At 41.5% G+C, this 21,194-nt stretch overlaps 1 protein-coding gene across 3 annotated transcripts; it reads right to left on the bottom strand.

Moving 5' to 3' along the window:
* Positions 1 to 203: 203 nt before the first annotated feature.
* LOC113627087 (ATP-dependent RNA helicase DDX19B) lies at positions 204 to 21,192 on the bottom strand. 3 transcript variants are annotated; one of them, XM_027119326.1, is made up of 12 exons: positions 21,106 to 21,192; positions 11,932 to 11,980; positions 10,992 to 11,045; positions 9,797 to 9,932; positions 9,423 to 9,515; positions 7,161 to 7,263; positions 6,478 to 6,592; positions 4,066 to 4,243; positions 3,461 to 3,698; positions 2,754 to 2,916; positions 2,099 to 2,290; positions 1,353 to 1,663 (listed from the first exon to the last, which is right to left on the bottom strand). In XM_027119326.1, exons 1-12 carry the CDS (start codon positions 21,175 to 21,177, stop codon positions 1,602 to 1,604), a joined length of 1,455 nt encoding a protein of 484 aa, XP_026975127.1. In that variant the 5' UTR covers positions 21,178 to 21,192; the 3' UTR covers positions 1,353 to 1,601. The 3 variants fall into 3 exon arrangements, with proteins under 3 accessions (XP_026975129.1, XP_026975127.1, XP_026975128.1); XM_027119327.1 differs by lacking the exon at positions 21,106 to 21,192 and adding an exon at positions 18,757 to 18,916; XM_027119328.1 differs by lacking the exons at positions 10,992 to 11,045; positions 11,932 to 11,980; positions 21,106 to 21,192 and adding an exon at positions 18,757 to 18,911 and having other exon boundaries at positions 204 to 1,663.
* Positions 21,193 to 21,194: the final 2 nt, after the last annotated feature.

Below are 21,194 nucleotides of genomic sequence, written 5' to 3'. Positions count from 1 at the left end.
AAAAGTACAAACAAGACTCAACACAGTCAAGTGCCCCCAGGGGAATGTGGCAGGACTGACAGTCTGCGGTTCTCTCTGTAGCATCTGTAACGTCAGATTAGGGAAACCACCTGGGAGGCTGACTTGGCCCCTTCCCTTCCCAGGAGACAAATCTGGCCCTAAAACACAGAAATGCCTACAAGGAAGGTCTGGGATTGGAATAGTTCTCATCACAGAAAATCCCTCTTTCAGGCCTGGTCCTAGATAAAGTGGCCCTTCCGTATCGAAGTCAAAGAGCTGAAGAGGACTCTCAGCTGGGGTTTCATATTGCTCTTGTAACTCAGTTTCATCTCATCTTTGCTCTGTCACTCTGTGGGTACCAACAGCTTTGGCCAGGTATGAGGAAGTGTCCATTACTATTATTTGCTCTGACTGCTCTGCACAAAGATGCCAAGTAAGGGTGGAGCAAAGGCCTTGGCAGTTACTCTTGCCTTGGACAGATGAATGGCTGTAGTCCACCTTGTCCCTTAGTTGCACCTGTTTGTATTCCAAGCACTGTGAACGCAGATATTCAGAATCCCTTTATAATCAAGATGCCTAAATTCTGAAATCATTCCCCAGCTCCGATAAAAAACTTGCCTTCTGTGATCTGGAGGCAAAGCAAGGATTTCTGACTACTGCTGATCGCTTCTGGAGCCCTGAGACTGGCCATTAGCAACTTGAAACCACAATTTTCACTGAGGATCCAAACCTCAGAGCACCTTTTATTTGCTAACGGCTACTAAACGGTCAAGGTGATGTTAGGGATGTAAAAAAGATGCTGCAAGTGCCCACAAGGTCAGGTTTTGTGGCAAGCCAGGACCACCACTAATTCTTCACGATGACTTCTCCACAGGACTTGCTCAAGCACAAGCACAGTTATCAGATGTGCATTCTGCATAGATTGCACCCACTGAGAAGAACAAGTCATGGTCTGCAACACAGACTTGTATACACCAGAGATCCCAGGTTGGCATTGTGGTCCGTGCTTAGCAGATCTTCCTGCTCTGGCCATCAGGACAGCGGGGACCGACAACACTCAGACGAGCTGTCCCAACCCAAATCCAAAGCAGCAGCTTGCAGGTCTCCTCTGCTGTTTCATGCCACACTCCAAACACGATGACTGGCTTACACACCTAAGCTACTCGGTCTCTCTCTCTCTGTGTTCCCTCTTCACCTCTACTCTATCACTTTTACAAGGGCTGGAGGCTGGCCTGAACAATTCTAAGCAGAGAACAGGCCGGGGCTGCCACAAAGGCTCCTGAGCAAGTGATCAGCCACAACATCTAGGTTAGCGTAATGATGTGGGAAAACGCTGGCCAAAAAAAAGACAGAATTTCCAAAAGGTAAATTTCTATGTATTCATGCGTAATCTTCAAAAGTTGTGTAAACAATTTTTTTCTACCTTCCCCCATCACTTGTACAATTTTTGTCAAGTCCAAACGTAATTTAAAATGAGGTAGGTAGTTTCTCTCTACTCGTGCCTTCATCTTTGTGTTGACTGTTGAGGCCTGTGCCATGAAAGCACTAGTGTCCCGTGCAGGGAGAGCACCAAGGGTGGCACCAGTGACTGCAGGAGCTTCTCAGTTGGCTATTTTCTCAATCTCGTCCAAGTCATCTGTGTCCAGTCTTTCTATTTTCTTATCTGGAGGAAAGAAAAGAGAATTCAAAGAGAGACCAACATGAGGTTACAGAGACACACACTCAGGGAAGGGACAGCACAGCAGGGAGGGAGGAAACACAGGTCTCTGCTGCCTAGGAACGTGCTGTGCCTCTGGCCACAGAGATCCTTCACTGAACCCCAAAGGCTTCCAGTGACTGAGCAAGGGACACGGACAGCAACAGGCAGAGCCCCAGGCCCCTCAGCCTGGCCGGGGGGGACTGTCATTCAAGTCCCTGAGCCCTGAGCTCTCCAGGTGTGCTCTTTGAGAACTTCCACATTGTAGGGAAGGAGGGGAATGGGACAGAGACAAAGGCCTCTCTCGGGGCCACAGGAAAACCTACCCTTCACCCTCCCCTCCCCCCCCGGACTTGCCCCTGTAAGGTAAGGGCCCAGCAGGGGACACTCCCAGGGACTCACTGAAATGCTCCTGGATTCTGTTCAGGATGTTCATGCTGTGCTTGCTGTCCACCATGTTCACGGCCAGGCCCCTCTTGCCAAAGCGGCCGGTGCGCCCGATCCGGTGCAGGTAGGTCTCGTTGTCCGGGTTCCCATCCTTGTCCACGGGAAGGTCAAAGTTGATGACGACAGACACCTGTTCCACATCGATACCTGCATGAAGGAGAGGTGGACAGGAGTAAGGATGGGAGACAGAAATCACTGTCGTCCACAGTCAGGCCTACACACGCCAACCTCAGGTGGAAGGAACAGTCTGGGATGGGCCAGCTCTGGGATTCAGACAAAGGGGCAGGTAGCAGAAGCCAGAGGGAGAAAACAGAACTGTGGCAGGTGCTGACCAAATTATGAAATCAGCCATCAGGCTCCAGAGAGCCTCTGCTGGATACCAGTATCTGGAGAAGCAGCTAAAGCCTCACTGGGGGCCCGAAGAAGAGCAGGTGCCGTTCTAAGCCACCAAGTCAGGACTCCTGGCTTCTGTGAAAGTTCTCCTCTGCTAAGGGAATACAAACAGCCTCTTCTAGAAAACAGGATCTCCCGCAAACCACCGGAGTGTCCCGCAGACGAGGATCTCTCCCGCTACCCCGAGCCTGCAGACCAGGACACAATCTCTGCTCACCGCGGGCACACACGTTGGTGGTGACCAGAACCTTCTCTTTGCCCTCTCGGAAGCGCTCAATCACTGCAGCCCTCTGCTCCACCACCATTTCACCACTCAGCAGAGCCACCTGGTGGCCTTCTTTTGAGAGCTCTGCTGCCAGCCAACTAGCTGTTTTGCGGGTCTGGAGTAAAAAGAATTGTTTTAAGCGAAGATACCTGTAAAAAAACAAATGAAGACACCTGCAGAAAAGTGGCTTGTTGCCATTAATATATATGGAGGCTCTACTGAGTTCAGTCAGCAGGTTAGGCTTAAAGTTTCTGAATATTTTTTAGCCATGTGATTTTTTTTGGACAAATTCCTTCAATGATCTTAGTGTTTATCTATAAAGACTGGTTTGAGCCAAAGGTCTTCATTCCTAAATACCCTATATTATTAAAACTTTAAAATTATTTTCCTGGATGTTATTTGGAGGTTTTTTTCCCAAGTTATCTCTAAGAAGTGGGACCAAAGAAGGTTTAGATCTTCAGTCTTCCCCTTACAACTCATTACAACCTGTGAGAATATGTCCTGAGGCAGATGGAGGTGATTCATTTCCTTTCCAGCCACAGGGAAGGAACCTGGTCCCCCAGCATGAAGTGGAGCTGGCTGAGAGGGAGGGCGCAGGGCCACACCCTCCAGTGGAGCTCCTCCCCCGCAGGCCTCCTCCTGCTGCCGCTGCTACTCACATGGCAGAAGATCATGGCTTGAGCAATGGTGATGGCCCCGTAGATATTACACAAGGCCTGGAACTTCTCATCTCTGCTATTGCACAGGACGTAATACTGCTTGATGGTGTCCAGTGTCTCCTCCTCGCGCTTCAGTTTGATGATGTTTGGGTCTGGAACCACTTTCTGGGCAAATTTCCAGACAGAGTCTTCGAAGGTGGCAGAGAAAAGCAGCATCTGGCAGTTCCTGGGAAGCATCCTGCAAGGGAAGGCCCAGGTGTTCGACATGACCCCGACCCAGTGTTTCACTGCAAGGAACAGAAGCACAGCCTCCCCAGGCTCGGATGACCTGCGTCCCCAGGAAGGTGGCAAAGCAGGGAGGAGCACTGCAGGGAGGAGGGAGGAGCAGACGTGGGGCAGGGACAGCTGGTGGTAGAGTCCCTAAGTCTCCTTCCTCAACCCAGGCTGGGGGTATGGTCAGTGCGACATGGAAATGGCCCACCAAACAAACGCCTCTGAAAGCTGCAGAGTAAAGAACTGGCAGGGGCAAGACGAGGGTGAAGTAAAAGGAGACGATGCTGCAGATCAGGAGGCCGAGAAGTTCCTCCTGGCTCAGGAGTTCCTACCTCTGGATGCGGATGCTCTGATCTTGGTGGCCCTGAGTAGCTATCATCACGTCAGCCTCATCCAGAACAAACACCTTGATCTTCTTGGGATCAATGAACTTGAGCTTGGAGCACCAGTCCAGAACGGTCCCAGGGGTGCCAATGACAATGTGCTCACTGATCTTCTGACCTCTTTCCACTGTGGAGACAAGATGTGTTCTGTGGGTACTTCCATGGCAAAGCCAGCTCTACTCTCTGAGCAGTTCTAAAGCTATGATGTATTTTAAAGCAATTGTTTTGATGTTTGCATTAATATTTTAAGGAAAGGTTAGGATAGCACTACAGTATTTAATGGACATACACACACAAAACAGTAATGCTGAAAAGATTTGGTAAGAGTATAAACAATGAGATGGAAATGGTATTCTTTTACATTCTCTATAATCATCAATCCTCTTTCAAGGATTTCTTATCTTTATTTCTTTTGTCAACATCATTCTCCCTTGCCTGGGTTTGCATTTCCTCACAAGTAGACTTTTTCAAAGTTCTCACTCCAGTATACTTTGCCTCTCAGTTCTCCCAGCATCTATGTCAAATGAGTCAGTTGCCTTTACGTGCCCCTTTCCCAGGTCAGTAAATAAGATTCATTATGAAAGGTTTTGTCTTTTCCAAGAAACAAACTGCCTCTCTTAGAGTGCTTCCCCAGACTAGGCCTGGCACAGCATGGCACATTCTTGGCCCTGTGCAGGCTGAGATTGAGAATTTGGCTCATTTTGGGTTAGATGGTACTTACTGATTCAATTTTTAGTCCTTTAATTACAGTATAACCTTAACCAAATACATACAAGCTCCCATAGAAGTCACAGCCAAGGGACTTCCCTGATGGTGCAGTGGTTAAGACTCCACGCACCCAATGCAGGGGACCCAGGTTCAATCCCTGGTCAGGAAACTATATCCCACATGCATGCCGCAACTAAGAGTTCACATGCCACAACTAAGGATCCCATGTGCCGCAACTAAGGAGGCTGTGAGCCGTAAGTAAGATCCAGTGCAACCAAATAAATATTTTAAAAAAGTCACAGAGAAAATTTTGCCTTAACACGAATGTTGAGTCAATTTAAAGCTAACAAATGCTCCTTTTTACTTCAGTTAACAAACCGATTACTGCCCTCCACAAACACTCAGAATCCTGTCATTCTAACTCAGATACAAACTGCAATATTTTAGATGTCTTAAGACATCTAATCTAGACTTAGATTTTCCACTAAGTTTTATTGTCATATTTACTTTTCTCTTCAGAACTGACATAAGAGGACTTCCCTGGTGGCGCAGTGGTTAAGAGTCTTCCTGCAAATGCAGGGGACATGGGTTTGAGCCCTGGTCTGGGAAGATCCCACATGCCGTGGAGCAACTAAGCCCGTGTGCCACAACTAATGAGCCTGTGCTCTAGAGCCCACGAGCCACAACTACTGAAGCCCCCGTGCCTATAGCCTGTGCTCCGCAACAACAGAAGCCACTGCAATGAGAAGCCCACACACTGCAACAAAGAGTAGCCGCCGCTCGCTGCAATTAGAGAAAGCCCGTGCGCAGCAACAAAGACCCAATGCAGCCAAAAACAAATAAATAAACAAATTAAAAAAAAAAAAGAACTGACTTAAGTTGGCATTAGGACATGTACACCAAGTGGACTTCTGCCAGTCATCAAGTCACAGGTTTGTGTTAAAGATCCATAGGACTCAACCAAGATTCCAACGAATTTATAATTACTTAAATATTGTAGTTTGTTGTAAAACAAGCAAAAGTAGACAGAATGGATAAAGAAAAAAGAATAATAAAAGTATCTCCCAGGGTTAATTGCCATGAACATTCTAGAACACTTTTGCTCTTCCAATGACATTAAAAAAAAATCAGGCTATTTTTTAAGTAATTGGTCTGCTCAAAAAGTCAAATGTAACGTAGTGGAGGGGATGTGAGGAGACTATTCTAGACTGAAAGAAAGAGATATAACAACCAAATGCAATGCATATACACTGACTCAGTCTTGGTTCAACAAAAAAGACATAAAGAAACAGTTCTGGGACAATTAGGGGGAAATGAAATGGACTAGATGTTAGTTATTAAAAATGTGTTATTTTCTTGGTTGTGATAAGGATATTGTGGATATGCTGCAGAATGTTCTTACTATGAAGTGCACACTAAAGTACTTAGGAATAAAGAGCCACGGTGTCTACAATTTACTTTCAAATGGTTCACCAAAAAAAAAAAAAATACGGACACATACACAGGTAAAGCAAATATGGCAAAATGTTTACTTTTCAAATCTAGGTGGAAGGCACATGTGTTCATTGTATTATTTCAACTGCATACATTTTGAAATTTTTCAAAATAAAAAGTAATTAGCTTAATAAACAAGGATCACATATTCATACTCACATTTATTGCCACGAACAGCATAAGCTAGCTTCAGTTCAGGGTAAAATTTGCCCATCTGCTCAATCACTTTTCCCGTTTGAAGAGCGAGCTCGTAAGTTGGGGAGAGGCACAGACACTGGTAGGGAAAGAATACAGAGAGAGAATTCAAGACACTATTATGCAACAGGGTATTACCATTAGAACTTAATGATTCCTCCAGCTGAGGCTGAAGCAAAGAATATATAAAGGGCACATCATTTGACTCTTTAAGCTGCAGAGAGTCATAAGCTGTAATTCTCGGGGGTCAGAACTCTGGCTGGGTAAAGACAGTTGAGAACAGCTATTGGCCACTGGAGTACCAAAAGCCCCATGTGAGTAGGGATCTGAAATTCCATTTGGAGATAAGCTTCCTTTTCTCTTACTCAGAAGGTTCTCAGAAGATCCTAATGGATGATAGTTATAGATTAAGGAGGTTTTTCTTGCAACTAAGGAAGCCAAGCCTATCAGCAGTATCCCAGGACTGGCAAATCATCAAAAGGGGAACAGGATTTTTGTTATTACTGGAAGATCAACCATGCTGTTTGTGCTCAACTTACAGGGTTCTAGTTTATGTGAAAAGTAATACAAAGCTCAGCTTTTAATCCATCAAATGGCATTTCCCTTCCAGCTATGAGTTAGAAAACCCAAATTCACCAAGCCCTTACCTGGGGGTATCTGTTTGCAGGTTCTACTTGGCTGAGCATGGCCAACACAAAGGCAGCTGTTTTACCAGTACCAGACTGAGACTGGGCTATTAAGTTCTGTGGGCTGCACAAGAAAACAAACTGTTTAGGAGTATAAATCTCATGCATTCTTTCAGTGAATAAAAATGAAGCATAAAGCTTAATTAAAGAATGAATATTCCAACTTAATTTACAGAAGGAGGCCTTGGATTCTGTAGTAAAGTTACATACGCTAGCTTCACAAATAGAAGATTTTATGGTTTTGATTTGAAGTACTCCTTCCTTATCTTTTATCTATTCTTGACATAGCAGTGAGTGATTCTTTTAAAATGTGAGTCAGCTCATGTCACTTTTCTACTCAAAAACCTTCCAATCACTCCAGATTTCATTCACAGCAAAAGTTAAAATTCTTCTAATGCCGTACAAGGTCACACCTGATGTGGCTCCCCACTAGCTCTCTGTTCTCCACCTCACCACTGCCCTCCCCCTTCCTCACTCCACTCCACCACAACGGCCCCGGGGCTGCTCTGGAAACATGCCAGCCATGCTCTTGTCTGAGGGCTTCTGCACTGGCTATACAGTGCCTGGTACCACTGTCCCCAGATGATAACATGCCAACTCTCTCCTCTCCTTCAAGTCTTTGCTCAGATATCACCTATTTAATGAGATTCTACCCTAACTACTTGATTTAAAATTGCAACCTACTTTGAAAAGCCTTAAAAAAGATGTACTGGTAGATGGATACATGATAAAGCACAGTAAATAGTCACAATAAAATGTCACTGAAAGAATCTAGGAGGTGGGTATATATAGGTATTCACTATAAAATCCTTTCAACTTTTCCATAATAAAACGTTGAGAGTAAAACTGCAGTCAGGTCCTTGGTATTCCCAATCCCCCCATCATGCTCTATTTTTCTCCTTAGCACTTATCACCTTTTTAAAAAAGACCTTTATTGAGATATAATTCATATACCATACAATTCATCCATTTAAAGTATACAAGTCAATGATTTTGGTATATTACATTAATGATTTTTTAAATTGTGGTAAAATAGATAATATAAAATTTGCCATTTTTAAGTGTACAATTCAGGGGCATTAATTATATTTACAATCTATCACCTTTTAACAGACTATATATTTGATTTATTTTTAATAAAAATATATCATCTATACTCCAAACTAGAATGTAAGCTCCTTGTGAGCAAGGATTTTGGTCTGCTTTGTTCACTAATGTATCCAAGTGCCTAGAATAGTATCTGTTACAAACCAAGCCCTCAATAAATATGTTAATGAAGAAAAAGTACTAGAAAATTCTCTCAGATCTCTTCTAACATTGACAATCTAACACTGAGCATCTATGAAAGCATCAAGATCCATAAATACAAGTGGCAAATGTGAAACAATCTAATAAACATTCAATTTATTCATTTTTAAGTATGCTCAAAAGACATTATCCATCTTGAAAAATACATTATGACACAGAACAAAAAAAAACTTTGAGAAAATACAGACCTAAAGTATCTATTTTCAGACAAATAGGGAAAGGGGGATTTAGGATTATATGCAGTACAAATTTAGATAATCGTATGTGATGTAGGGATCAGTTTTTATAAAAAGTTCCTCATGCTCTAGAACCTTGTTCCTCAAAATGTGGTCTGACACCAGCAGCACCAGCAACACCGGGAAGCTTATTAGAAATGGTGAACCTCAGTCCCTACCTCAGACTTACTGAAATCAGAATCTGCATTTTAATAAATTCCTATGAGATTCAAACACCTGTGAAAGAGTAAAAAGCACTGCACCAGAAAATGACCTTAGCAATTGTACTATTCTGGTCTCCTAGAACCCTGTTTGGTTTTTGTCTTCTACATTTGACCCATATATTTTACTTATCCATATAATGAAATCATGGTGTATATAAATGATATAAATGTATTTACCAACATAGAAATATTATTATGTAATTATCGTATCAAAAAAATATTTAAACATTTTATATGGTTCCTTTAAGAAAAAAGTATACATATGCAAGTTTACATAGAAAAACATCTAGAAGTCTCTACTCCAAATATTAATAGTGTAGGGGAGAGGGAGATTACAAATTATTTCTTATTTTTCACTGTTTTCTAACTTTTCTAAAATGACCATGTAATTACTAGTATAGTTTTTTAAAATAATAAAAGTTAAAAAAAAAACATGGGAGGTTAAAAATGGGATAGAGTTGCATTAGGACACGTACGGCTCAGCAAGCATTAAAGGCAATGCATTCTCCTGTATCTTCGATGGACGGTTGAAGCCCATGGCGTAGACTCCCTGGAGAAGCTGTGGTTTCCTAGAAAAACAGTTAAAGATGAAAGTCACAGTCTCTTTGGTTAAGGAAAGAAGCCACATATCTAGCTAACAGTACTAGAATTGTGAACTGGACACAATGTATGAGTGCGGCTAAAGCTTTTACAAATTACCTAGAAATTTTACTTACTAGCCCAAAGCAGCTAAATTCTTTTATTAAACTTGTGTTAAGTAAAAATGTTCTGTAGTGATGAAAAAACACTTGTAACAGGCCTAGGATTTCTATCTTAACACAAAGGGGAGAGACAGAAAGTAGATACTCACAGCCGAAGCTCCTCGAAGGACTTCACTGAGTAGAGCGGGGAGTTTGGATCCCGCTGCAGGACTTCCACTTGGTTGGTGTTATCAACAAGGTTGCTTCTGATCAGCTTGTTGAGTAAGGACTGGGCGGCTCTGTCCTCTGTCAGGAAAAAAAGAGTGTGAAGATTTTAAAAAGTCCATGAAATCCAGCGTGATGATCTCATCTGAATTCAGCTGCCATTGGTATTTTAAGCAATAACATGCATTTGTACTGGGGCTCCTAATTCAAGGTATAGCTTAGTTTTGATTTATAAATGCATTTAAAATAGTTTTATTAAAGGGAAAAATTATGATACTCGTATCATCTGTTGGGGCCTCATATTCTTCTCCAGAACTCTATTCCTAACAACTATCCTTTCTTGAGGTTACTGATTTCTCCTATCCAAACCCAAATATTTACTCCCCAATTTACACTCAATAAAAATTTAAAATTATGAGCTTAAGGGACTTCCCTGGTGGCGCAGTGGTTAAGCATCCGCCTGCCAATGCAGGGGACACAGGTTCGATCCCTGGTCAGGGAAGATCCCACATGCTGTGGAGCAACTAAGCCCGTGCGCCACAACTACTGAGCCCACGTGCCACAACTACTGAAGCTTGCATGCCTAGAGCCCATGCTCTGCGACAAGAGAAGCCACCACAATGAGAAGCACGCACACCACAGCGAAGAGTAGCCCCCACTCGCTGCAACTAGAGAAAGCCCACGCACAGCAACAAAGACCTGATGTAGCCAAAAATAAATAAATAAAATAAAATTATGAGCTTAAAAAACACATCACAACAATGGGAAAAAAACCAAATTAACAAAGTCTGTATCTTGATGTTGGATAAGCTGTTCATTAAATGTGTCAAAATACCAACAAATATATATAATTTTATTAGGAAATGGTGACGCAAGTTAAAATTTCTTTTATAAAGACCAATACAAGATAATCATTCAGGGAATATTTCCTGCTGCTGCTGAAGTTTATCAGTTGTTCAAAGTAAAATTTCTCTAAAATGTAAAGAATTAGAATCCCTTTACCAATGACTATGTTGAACTTTATTAGCACTGTGACTCCCATTAAAGTCCGGCCAAGTAAGGTGTAAAAATGAAACCTCATAACATTCCATTCTCTTAGACTGTAGAACTTCATGTATATGTAACTCTAGGCTAAGTTACCTTTCTCTTCTTCATCTGACTTCTCTGCATTAGCATTGGTCTTGACCACAGCACCTTTATCAGACACAAAGCGGCCGTCATTCAAAATCACATCCCATACCCAACAGCTGAGACAATTCAAATTCTATGAGACACTAGAAATGTAAAGGCCTGGGGAGCAAAAAAATAAATGAGGAAACCAAGCCACAGATAAAAACATTTTATTGTTCCTATATAAACAAAGGTATGAAAACTGTCGCTTATATTTCAGTTCTTTCCAAGTCCTCTCACTTTACCTCAAAAACTAATATTAATCCCTCACACCATCAATATTTCTCTCATGTTACAGAAAGATGGTTTTAGCAATGACCAAAACCACCTTGATGCTCAACAGAGGAATATCTATATCTATGCAAATCATATTTCGTCAATATACAAACACCATAGTGCCATTAAGACTCTTTGTATATAAATTGTTGATTAATAGAAACATATATTCAATGTTGTAGTTCTGTAAAAACATACAGAAAAATAATTCAGAGTGAGGTGTTACAATTTCTCCCCTATAATGTTAAATACATCAACAAAAATTCAATGGACATCTTAGGTTTTTGGTAGCTACGATTTCAGAATAATTACAATAGGTTAACCCTCAGGTTGTTCATACTTTGTCTATCTCATCTCAAATTGAGGAATATTTTAAAAAACAAATAATCATTGGCAGTATATTTTCATGGTTAGTAATACACTTTATAATTTATAAGCCAATTAGGCCTCCTCATGCTTATATGAAGCAGACCACCAAACAATCCCGTTTGTTGATTCCCAAGTCAAATGACTGCCAATATCTGCTGGCGCCCTGTCTGGTACACATATAATTTTTTTCCAGACAGTTGTTATGTTAAAACATTAATACTAAAGGAAATTATTTTTGTTTTCAAACTAGCATTTAGTTACTCACCATTGGCATCTGGTTTGATTTTCTCTTCCTTAAGATGCAAGTTGCTGAACTAAATGGAGAACATGGGGGGTAAAGTGTCAGGAAAATCACTTAAAAGATTTTGCATCAATAGTGCCTCCCCCAGTGAAGCTGGGAAGAAATGAACCACTCTCATGACCTATTCGTTAGGACATAGTCATTAGGTTGTTCTGCTGGGCTCCTTTTGTTAACTAAATGTTAGAGTGAGAATAAACAAAATATCCCACAAAACCAGTGGAAAAAAACTGGTTACACAACAGCTCAAAATCCACACTTCCTAACTACAATCCTTAGAAAGAATTATAATAATTTGTGAGTTTGCTTAATGCCCGGATTACACAGATTCTCTCAATCTCTCAACAGAATACCATTTAAGTTGTCACTCTCATTTTTCAAACAAGAGGAAATTTAGAGACATACTGGAAAATGCAGTCATTCTTCAGAGAACACTGAGGCGAGAAGACTGCAATGAAAAGCATCTGTGGGTGGGAATCAGTCACGCTGCAGGCTATGTTGGAGTGACAGGGCCACAGCACGCCAGTATGCATCCTCACATTCGGGTTGCCTCGTGCTAGATGTCTGGTATTTTAAATTGGGAACAGCCTAGAGCATCATGGCACACTATGTAATCAAAATACCCAGCAGGATGAAGTGGGACTAGAAAGGAAGGGATAAAGGAAAGACATTTCAAAGAAAGATTTATTAGGACTTTGATCAAACACTGTAAGTTAGGGATATCCTGGAAGGACTTATCTCCCCTATTAGTATGAAAATTTGTCAATTATACCTCAATAAAGCCAAAAAAAAAAAAAAAGAAAGAAAAGAACAGAACTTAAAGACAGGGGATATTTTTATTTTTAGTTGACCTTTGGATCTAGCCAAAGCAGGTGCTCTAATCATAAAATATTAAGTGGGGCTTAAGATATCATGTAGAGAAGGGAAAAAGAATGAAAATCACCACCACAATCAAATGGCTGTTGCTTAAAGCACCACTTGCACAGGTTTTCTATGTCTTGAGGTTCATTTCTGCTCTTCCTCTAAGTCCAATAAAGGGGAAAGTGGAGGGAGGAATGAAAAAACTGTTTTAATGGGTAGTTAGCTGGGAATGGAGGAACCTCACTTCTATTGATGGAAACTGAAAAGGGAGTTTCTGGTGTCTGTCTACTTCGCTGTTGGGGTGGATGGAGGAGGAAGCAGGGGGCGGGGGAACACACTGGAGAGACTGGCAAGACAGGGAATTGGCAAAAAAAAAAAAAGGAAATCACTATGAAGCAGTAAAAATCCTTCATTAATTCTGAACGACAGAGAGCACACTAACAGATAATGAATGAGGCAACCTGCACCATGTTATGATATATAGTAGGCGTTCAATATATTCTAGTCTTCATTAAAGCACTCCTCTTCCACATCCTGCCAATAAACATGGTTTAAGCCTAATATTCAAGGCTGTTAAAAACAGAGACAGACAGACTGACTTACTGGCAATATTTACAAGAACAGGGTTAATAGTACTCACTCCTAGGGTGATAACTGCTACCTAAAATAAATGATAGGGTTGAGGTATAAGTGAGTTAGAAATATCCTTTACTGTAATAATCAGTGATAAATGGACAACCTATTCTTTTGTTGGTATATTGTTAAAATTGAAGCTAACAGAGTACATAAACAGTTAAAATAAATAAAATGCAACGTACAGAAAAAGTTGATAGCAACAATGTAAATGAAACCAAGAAATGTTGTTTTGATTACAATGTATCAGAATTCTGGAGAGGTTCCAGCAGATTCTGAAAACATACTCAGCCCTCACTTTGCTGTAAGGATCTCAAAGCCTAAACAGCAAAAGCACCAGGACAGTGAAGTTCACATCACCTACTGCAGTGTCAGTGAACTGAACGCTGAAACTTACGTTGAAAGTCCAGTTAGTTCCGATTCCTTCCCTTGCTCCATTTACTTGGACCAAAAAGGAGAAACCAATTTCTCTTGCAACTTCATTCAAAACTATTTTGCAATCCAAAAAATTAACCAAAAGGCAAAAAAGCCAAAACATCCACCTTATAATATCTACATTTTTTCAAGGCCTTTAGTTAATATTTTCGCTTTTAAGATGTGTTAAAATAATTGGAATCTATACAGTTACACACTGCATTTTATTCAAAAGCTACTTGAGAAAGGATTCTTGAGACAGAAGAAGGAAGATTAAATGGTTATTCAGTTATACTGAATAAGGAATGCCTTAGGTACAATGGTGAAGTAGGAGACTTAAGAGTCTTACTCATTAGAGTTTCCTACTCCCTTTGCCCTTCTCTAAATTGAAATTTCCTAAGGAACAAGGGGAACAAAGAGGAACCACAGGGGAATGAGGAAATAAACATAAATAGGATTTAATATTTTCTTTTCTAAAATGAATAAGAAATGGAGCTTGATGAATATTTAAAACACAGTAACCTTGCACTGAACATGTCAGAGTCACCTACATCACACAATTCCTGTGGAGATCCTCAGTGGGAGTTCCACAAGGCAGAAGGAAAGAGCTGTCTTTACTCATTTGTTCAGTTTTAGAATATTGGGATCTATTATAATTTACCTGTGCAAGATTAAGTAAATTCACAAAACTTATCCAGGTTCAACTAATCTGTACAATATGGATAAGTAATTCAAGATTCCTGCAAAGAAAATGAATTATAGATAACAATAACTATAATAATAACAATCACTTATATAGCACTTATTTCAGGCATGTCCATAAATCAGTGAGGTAGGTACTATGATTATCCCCATTTAATAGATGTGGAAATTGAGGAACAGAGAAGTTAAGCAATTTGCCCAAGGTTATAAGTGTTGGGCCCAGAATACAAATCCAAGTCTGTCTGGCTACAAAGTCTTAGGTCTTAACTTCTACACAATAGTGCCTCTCATAGATGATACTAATCTCAAAAAAATAATAATAAACTTAAAGATGATACAATGATGCAGTCACTTTGGAAAACAGTATGGCAGTTCCTCAAAAGTTAAACACAGAGTCACTATATAATCCAGTGATACCACTTTTAGATAGATACCCAAGAGAACTGAAAATGTCCACACAAAAACTTGTACATGATCAAGTACATATGAATGATCACAGCAACATTATTCATAATAGTCAAAAAGTAGAAACAATTCAAATGCCCATCAATGGACATCAATGAATAGATAAATAAAATGTGGTATCTATACAATGGAATATCATTTGGCAATAAAAGTGAATGAAGTACTGATACGTGTCACCACATGGATGAACCATGAAAACATGCTAAGTGAAAGAAGCCAGCCACCAAAGAGCACATATTATATGATTCCATTTATAGGGAATGTCCTGAATAGGCATATCTAAGGGGACAGAAAAAAGATTAGTGGTTACAAGGGGCTGGGCTGGGAGGTTGAGGAGAAATAGGGGTGACTGCTGACAGGTACAGGTTTCTCTCTGAGGTGATGAAAATGTTTTAAAATTGACTGTGGTAATGTTGATCTAATCTTCCTATTACATAAAAAAATTAACTCAAAATGGATCACAGACATAAATGTGACATTTAAAGCCATAAATCTTCAAGATGAAAATACAGGTGAAAAGCTTTGAGGCCTTGGGTAAGGTATATTTCTTAGAGAGAACACAAAAAGAACTAATCATGAAAAAATTGACAAATTAGAATTAGCCAAAATTGAAAATGTCTCCTCTTCAAAAAAGTACTGTTAAGAAAATTAAAAGGCAAGCTCCAGTCAGGGAGAATATTTATGCAAATGACATATTTGATAAAGGACTTGTATCCAGAATACATAAAGAATTCTCCCAACTCAATAATAAGAAAACAATCAAAATTTTTAAGTGGGCAAAAGATTTGAAAAGCCACTTCAAATAAGTTATACAGGTGGCAAATAAGCACATGAAAAGACTCTCAACATCATTAGTCATTAGGGAAATGTAAATTAAAACCTCAGTGACGGGCTTCCCTGGTGGCGCAGTGCTTGAGAGTCTGCCCGCCAATGCAGGGGACATGGGTTCGTGCCCCGGTCTGGGAAGATCCCAGCGGCTGGGCCCCTGAGCCATGGCCGCTGGGCCTGTGCGTCCGGAGCCTGTGCTTCGCAACGGGAGAGGCCACAACAGTGAGAGGCCCGTGTACCACAAAAAAAAAAAAACCAAAAAAACAAAAGCAAAACCTCAGTGACATACTATACACCTATTAGAATGGAGGGAAAAAACTGGCCATGCTGTGCTGGTGAGGATGTGGAGCAACTAGAGCTCTTAGCCATTGCTGGTGGTATTACAAAATGGTACAGCCACTTTAGAAAACAGTTTGGTTTGTAACTTATAAAGTTAAACATACACTTAACATATAACCCAGCAAATCTCACTATTAGGTATTTACCCAAGAAAAATGCAAACATAAGTCCATACAAAAACCTGTATCCTAATGTATATAATAGCTTTATTCATAAATGCCAAAAACTAGAAAATACACAAATGTTCATCAACAGAAGACTAAGTAAGCTGTGGTACACCCATGCATGGAATACTACCCAGCAATAAAAAAGAACAAACTACTGATCCATGCAACAATATGGCTGAATCGCAAACGCATTATGTTAAGTGAAAGCCAGATTTTTCAAAAGGCTACATATTATATAATTCCATTTATACCACATTTTGGAAAAGGTGGAACTAAAATGACACAAAACAAATCAGCAGCTGTCAGAGATGGGTGGGGAGAAGGAAGTGAATGCAAAAAGTTTGAGGGAACTTTTTGGAGTTGTAGAAACGTTCTATATATTGATTGTGATGGTGGCTACACAACTGTATGTCTCTGTCAAAATTCACAGAACTGTAGCACTAACAAGGGTGAATTTTACTTTATATAAACTATATCACAACAAACTTGACTTAAAAAAATTAAAAGGCAGTCCAAGAGATCCAACATTCAACTGATAAGAGTCTGGAAAGAGGAAATGAAGAAAAACCAAGGGGAAGAAATCAACAATGAAATTTTTCAAGAAAATTTCCCATAACACAAGGACAAGAGTTTTCCAGATTGAAGTTCCCACCCAGTGCCTAGTAAAATGAATGAAAATAGACCCATATCAAGAAACATCATCATGAATTTTCTGAATACTGGAGACAAACAGAAGATTCTTCAAGCTTAGAAAGGGAAAAAGAGGTCACATCGGGAATCAGAATGGTTTCAGACATCTCAACAACAAATACAGAAATCTAGAAGGCAATACAACAATGTCTTTAAAGTTTGCAGGAAAATAATTTCCAACTAACAATTCTACACCCAGCAATACTATTGTTCAAATGATAGGGCAAAATAAGCTAATTTCGGAAAGGCAGTATCTTAAAAAATTTACTTCCTATACACCTTCAGAAAGCTGATAAATGGCTCCACCAAATCGTGAAAGATGAAGAGAGGGGATACAGAAAGGGAGGGATCCAATACAAGAGAAGAGGAGGAAGTCCCCAGATTGAGGGCAAAGGGAAATTTGCCCTGTCCCCCTCCAGCCCCCAAAATGAACTGGGGCAACTAGTACAGTTATTTTGTTTGTTTGTTTTTTGCGGTACGCGGGCCTCTCACTGTTGTGACCTCTCCCGTTGCGGAGCACAGGCTCCGGACGCGCAGGCTCAGCAGCCATGGCTCAAGGGCCCAGCCGCTCCGCGGCATGTGGGATCTTCCCGGACCGGGGCACGAACCCATGTCCCCTGCATCGCAGGGGGACTCAGAAATGGAATTGACAGATCACTTGATGTGTGGGAACATCCTGAGATAAACTTAGACAATTAGCAAAGAGGCTGGGGTTGAATTGGTGATAAACACAAAGAAAAAAAACGGCAGTTACAAATTCCAAGGGAAAAGTTGTATAGGAAATAAAGGTATTCCTGAGTTACTAATAATATAAGCACAGAATACTGATCTAACTAAAATCACAATATAATGGAAAGATGGGGAATGGGAAGGTGTGCTTTTGTGATGGGGAAAGGAGGATGGAGTAAAGTGTCAAAATCAATAACACCTAAACCGGAAAATTCAACAAGTAGCAAAGCAAGCATGTTATTCAGGGAACAAGGAGGTCAGTATCGTAAATCAATGTCAAGAGAAATAACAGTTTTCTTTGGGGAGGAAGAAACTGGCGGGAACCACTTTCTGAAACTATTTGACCCTTTATCTATGTGCATATGAAACATTTTTATCAGTTATAAAAAATAAGCCCAAGTCCTTGTTCTCGAGAAATTAACAGAAATAAGTACCAACAAAGCGGGTTCAAAGCACTATGAGAACTCGAGTGTTTAGGCGGGAAAAATGAATTCCACATAGTAACGTTTAACCCATATCTTGCTTACTGTGTGTCAGGCCCAGAACAAAGTTAAGCGGATCAGGAGAGGATTTACTGCCAAGCCTACAGAGTCAGTCATTCATCATCACTGAGCAAGCTGAGGAAGCACACAAATATGAATGAATAAGCCATGGTTCCTGAGCCCAAGCAGCTCAGAATCGGAAGGTGGAAAATGACATCTACATAGGTGATTATTACAATTCAGGGTCCTGACTCCAGGAAGACAGGCGGGCGCCTGGGCTCTTTAGCTATGGGAGCGCTCAGCTGCGCTTACGTAATCTGTCGGGGGCTGGCGGGTGGGTAAACAAAGCCAGCTCAGGGTCCAGGCTCCATCCCTACGCGCACCCCATCCTGGCCCAGACCAACCTAGGGAGTGTCTTTTCCCAGGCATCTGATCCCGGCCAAAACGGCCCCCTGACCCTTTTACGGCTGAAGCCAACTCACCGACTCGGCTGCCGCTTCCTGCTCGTCCACCGCCAGGGCCCACGAGTCGGTGGCCATGGTCGCAGGCACGGCTGGGACGCAGGTGCCGGCAAACTAGCCGGCTGGCGCGGCGCGATCCGCGATCTGGATAGACTCCCGCCCCAAAGAGGGGAGAATTCTTTCGCTCAGGCGCTGGGGATCGGAAGCGGCGCGCCGCAGTGACGTCAGAATCCGCGCCGGACCGGCCGACCCTCACCCGCTTTGGACTGGCACTTTTGTCGCCTTCAGGCCCTCACCCCTTCATTGCTCTTGGTTTCTTATCGAACGTCCAGAACCACAGACTAAGGTAGTATCTTAAAGTGCCTAAGGTCAACCGGCTCTCCAACCAAAGAGCAAAACCACGTTTTGCTCTCTATTGCCACCGTGCTGGGAGAGATGCCACATTCTCTCTCAGCACGGTGGCATAGAAGATGCTCATATAGATTGAATATACCAATACACAAAACCGTTACGGATAGTGAGCAAGATGAATTTGAAAGAGATTTTTAACTTCGCTTGTCAGGTTGGTAATTTTAAATGTCCAGGTATTGGATAGGGTGTTGGGAATCAGCCCTCTCAAACACCGTTTGGTTAAAAATTTGTCCCACAGACTATGTGCCAACATCACTTACAGGAATTTGACCTTTAAAAATACTCAGAGTGGGTGCTAGGGAAATGTGTTCCAGGTAGAAAATCAGACAAAAAGCAAGCAGGTTTGTGGAACCAAACACAGTTTCTGGGATGATGACAAGAACCAGGGATGAAGTTGATAGGAGGTCCATGAAAAGGGCCGTGCAGAGCAGCTTATGAGCAAATGAGTTCACTCGAGGGATCGCCCCACTCTGGTGTAACATTTAGAGTTAGCCTTGCCTGGCTAGAATCCCAGCTCTCTTATGTAAGGGTTCTGTGACTGGGAGAATTAAAAATATGTGTGTGTGTGTGTGTGTGTGTGTGTGTGTGTGTGTGTGTGTGTATATACATGGCTTTTAGAAGAGGTAAAATAAGGATTAAGTGTGACACTTTCCCTTAACTGGGATCAAACAAGCTTCTCTCTCCTTGCTACTTCACTAGAAAGAAGCTGGGCACTTCCCTGCAACCTGAGTGAGAAATGAATCCCCACTTCTTTCACTTTGCCAGTAATCCACTACAACAAATTAATTTCAAGTTAACAGTGGGGTCTATGGGGAATTTTACTTGTAGACTATAAGTAAAAATGTTTGGGAAAGGGTAAAGCAGTTCCTACAATCCTCTTCTTGCCATGATTTTTTTTCTCCCGCACTCTTTACAGGGTTAATTTGGGGGAGATTTTTTTGGACCCTACAGGTGACGATGTGCAAGAAGAAAAAGGTAAATATGCATTATGGCAGGCCATGACCTACATCTCCTCATGTGAGAAGCAACCCTGGGAATGTCTTGCCAAATTATATTGATCACAGGGCTAAAAGAGGTTAAGGAACTTTTATGTTTAATGAGGTTAAAAATAAGCCATTAAAGGTGCAGAACTGTATACAATGGGATCCACTTGTGCAAACAAAACAAACTCATATATGCTTGTACATACTACAGAAAATGTATAAGATACCCACAAAACTGGTATCAGTGGCTGCTTCTAGTGAGGGGCTCTAGAAGTCTGGGGTGGGAGGAGACTTCCTTTTCATTGTGTACAGCTAATCCTTTGAAAATTTTTGCATGTGCGTGTTTTCCTTTTAAAATTGTATTTCAGACAAACAGGAAAGGGAATACTAAACAGACACCTAGATTCCCACCTCACGGCTTAAGAAATAAAACAATTAAGATTCAAATGAAGCCCCTGCATTGCCATTCCAAGAGACAGAAGCTCTCCTGAATTTTAGTGCTTATCTTTCCCATAAATGCTTTTAGTATGTATAGCTTTTCCTATTTAAAAAGAAAAAAAAAACTTAAAAATAAGCCCCAGGATTCTAGACTTTTATGTGTCCACCCCCAACACCTGCACAATGTGAGACTCCTGGTAAGAAGGAAACTGGTTCCCAAAGTGGGGCTGTGGAGAGGAATCAAGGGAATAAGAGCCCCTGGATTTGAATTCAGCCTCCTGCATTTACTCCCACGTGACCTTAGGCAGCCCGTCTCCTCTGAAATCCTGGTAAGCACTCATCTCACGGTTCGAGGATTCAACGACATCACAAGGTTAAGGGCCATCGGCCCAGTGCCTGGCCCTTGGCGAAGGCTTGATTAAATATACGCTGTTATTATTATTCCTGTCCCTCCCTCCCGTCCCAGCCCGGGGTGGGGGCGGGGAAGAACCCTGAACGTGGAGAAAAAGGTCTTGTTTCTACCCTCAGAGATACTCACGTCGCCCACAGGCAGGGCGAGCGGAAAGCGCCCTACGGCGCGACCTCGGAACGGGCTAGCAGCCCCAGCCATCGCCCTTCAGCATTGCG

Source organism: Aethalodelphis obliquidens, unplaced genomic scaffold, assembly GCF_003676395.1.
Source record: "Aethalodelphis obliquidens isolate GAN/ISIS:26980383/991018 unplaced genomic scaffold, ASM367639v1 scaffold20, whole genome shotgun sequence".
Taxonomy (NCBI): Eukaryota; Metazoa; Chordata; class Mammalia; order Artiodactyla; family Delphinidae; genus Aethalodelphis; species Aethalodelphis obliquidens.
The sequence above is the reverse complement of the archived record's forward strand: the minus strand, read 5'-3'. Positions and strand labels throughout refer to the sequence as shown.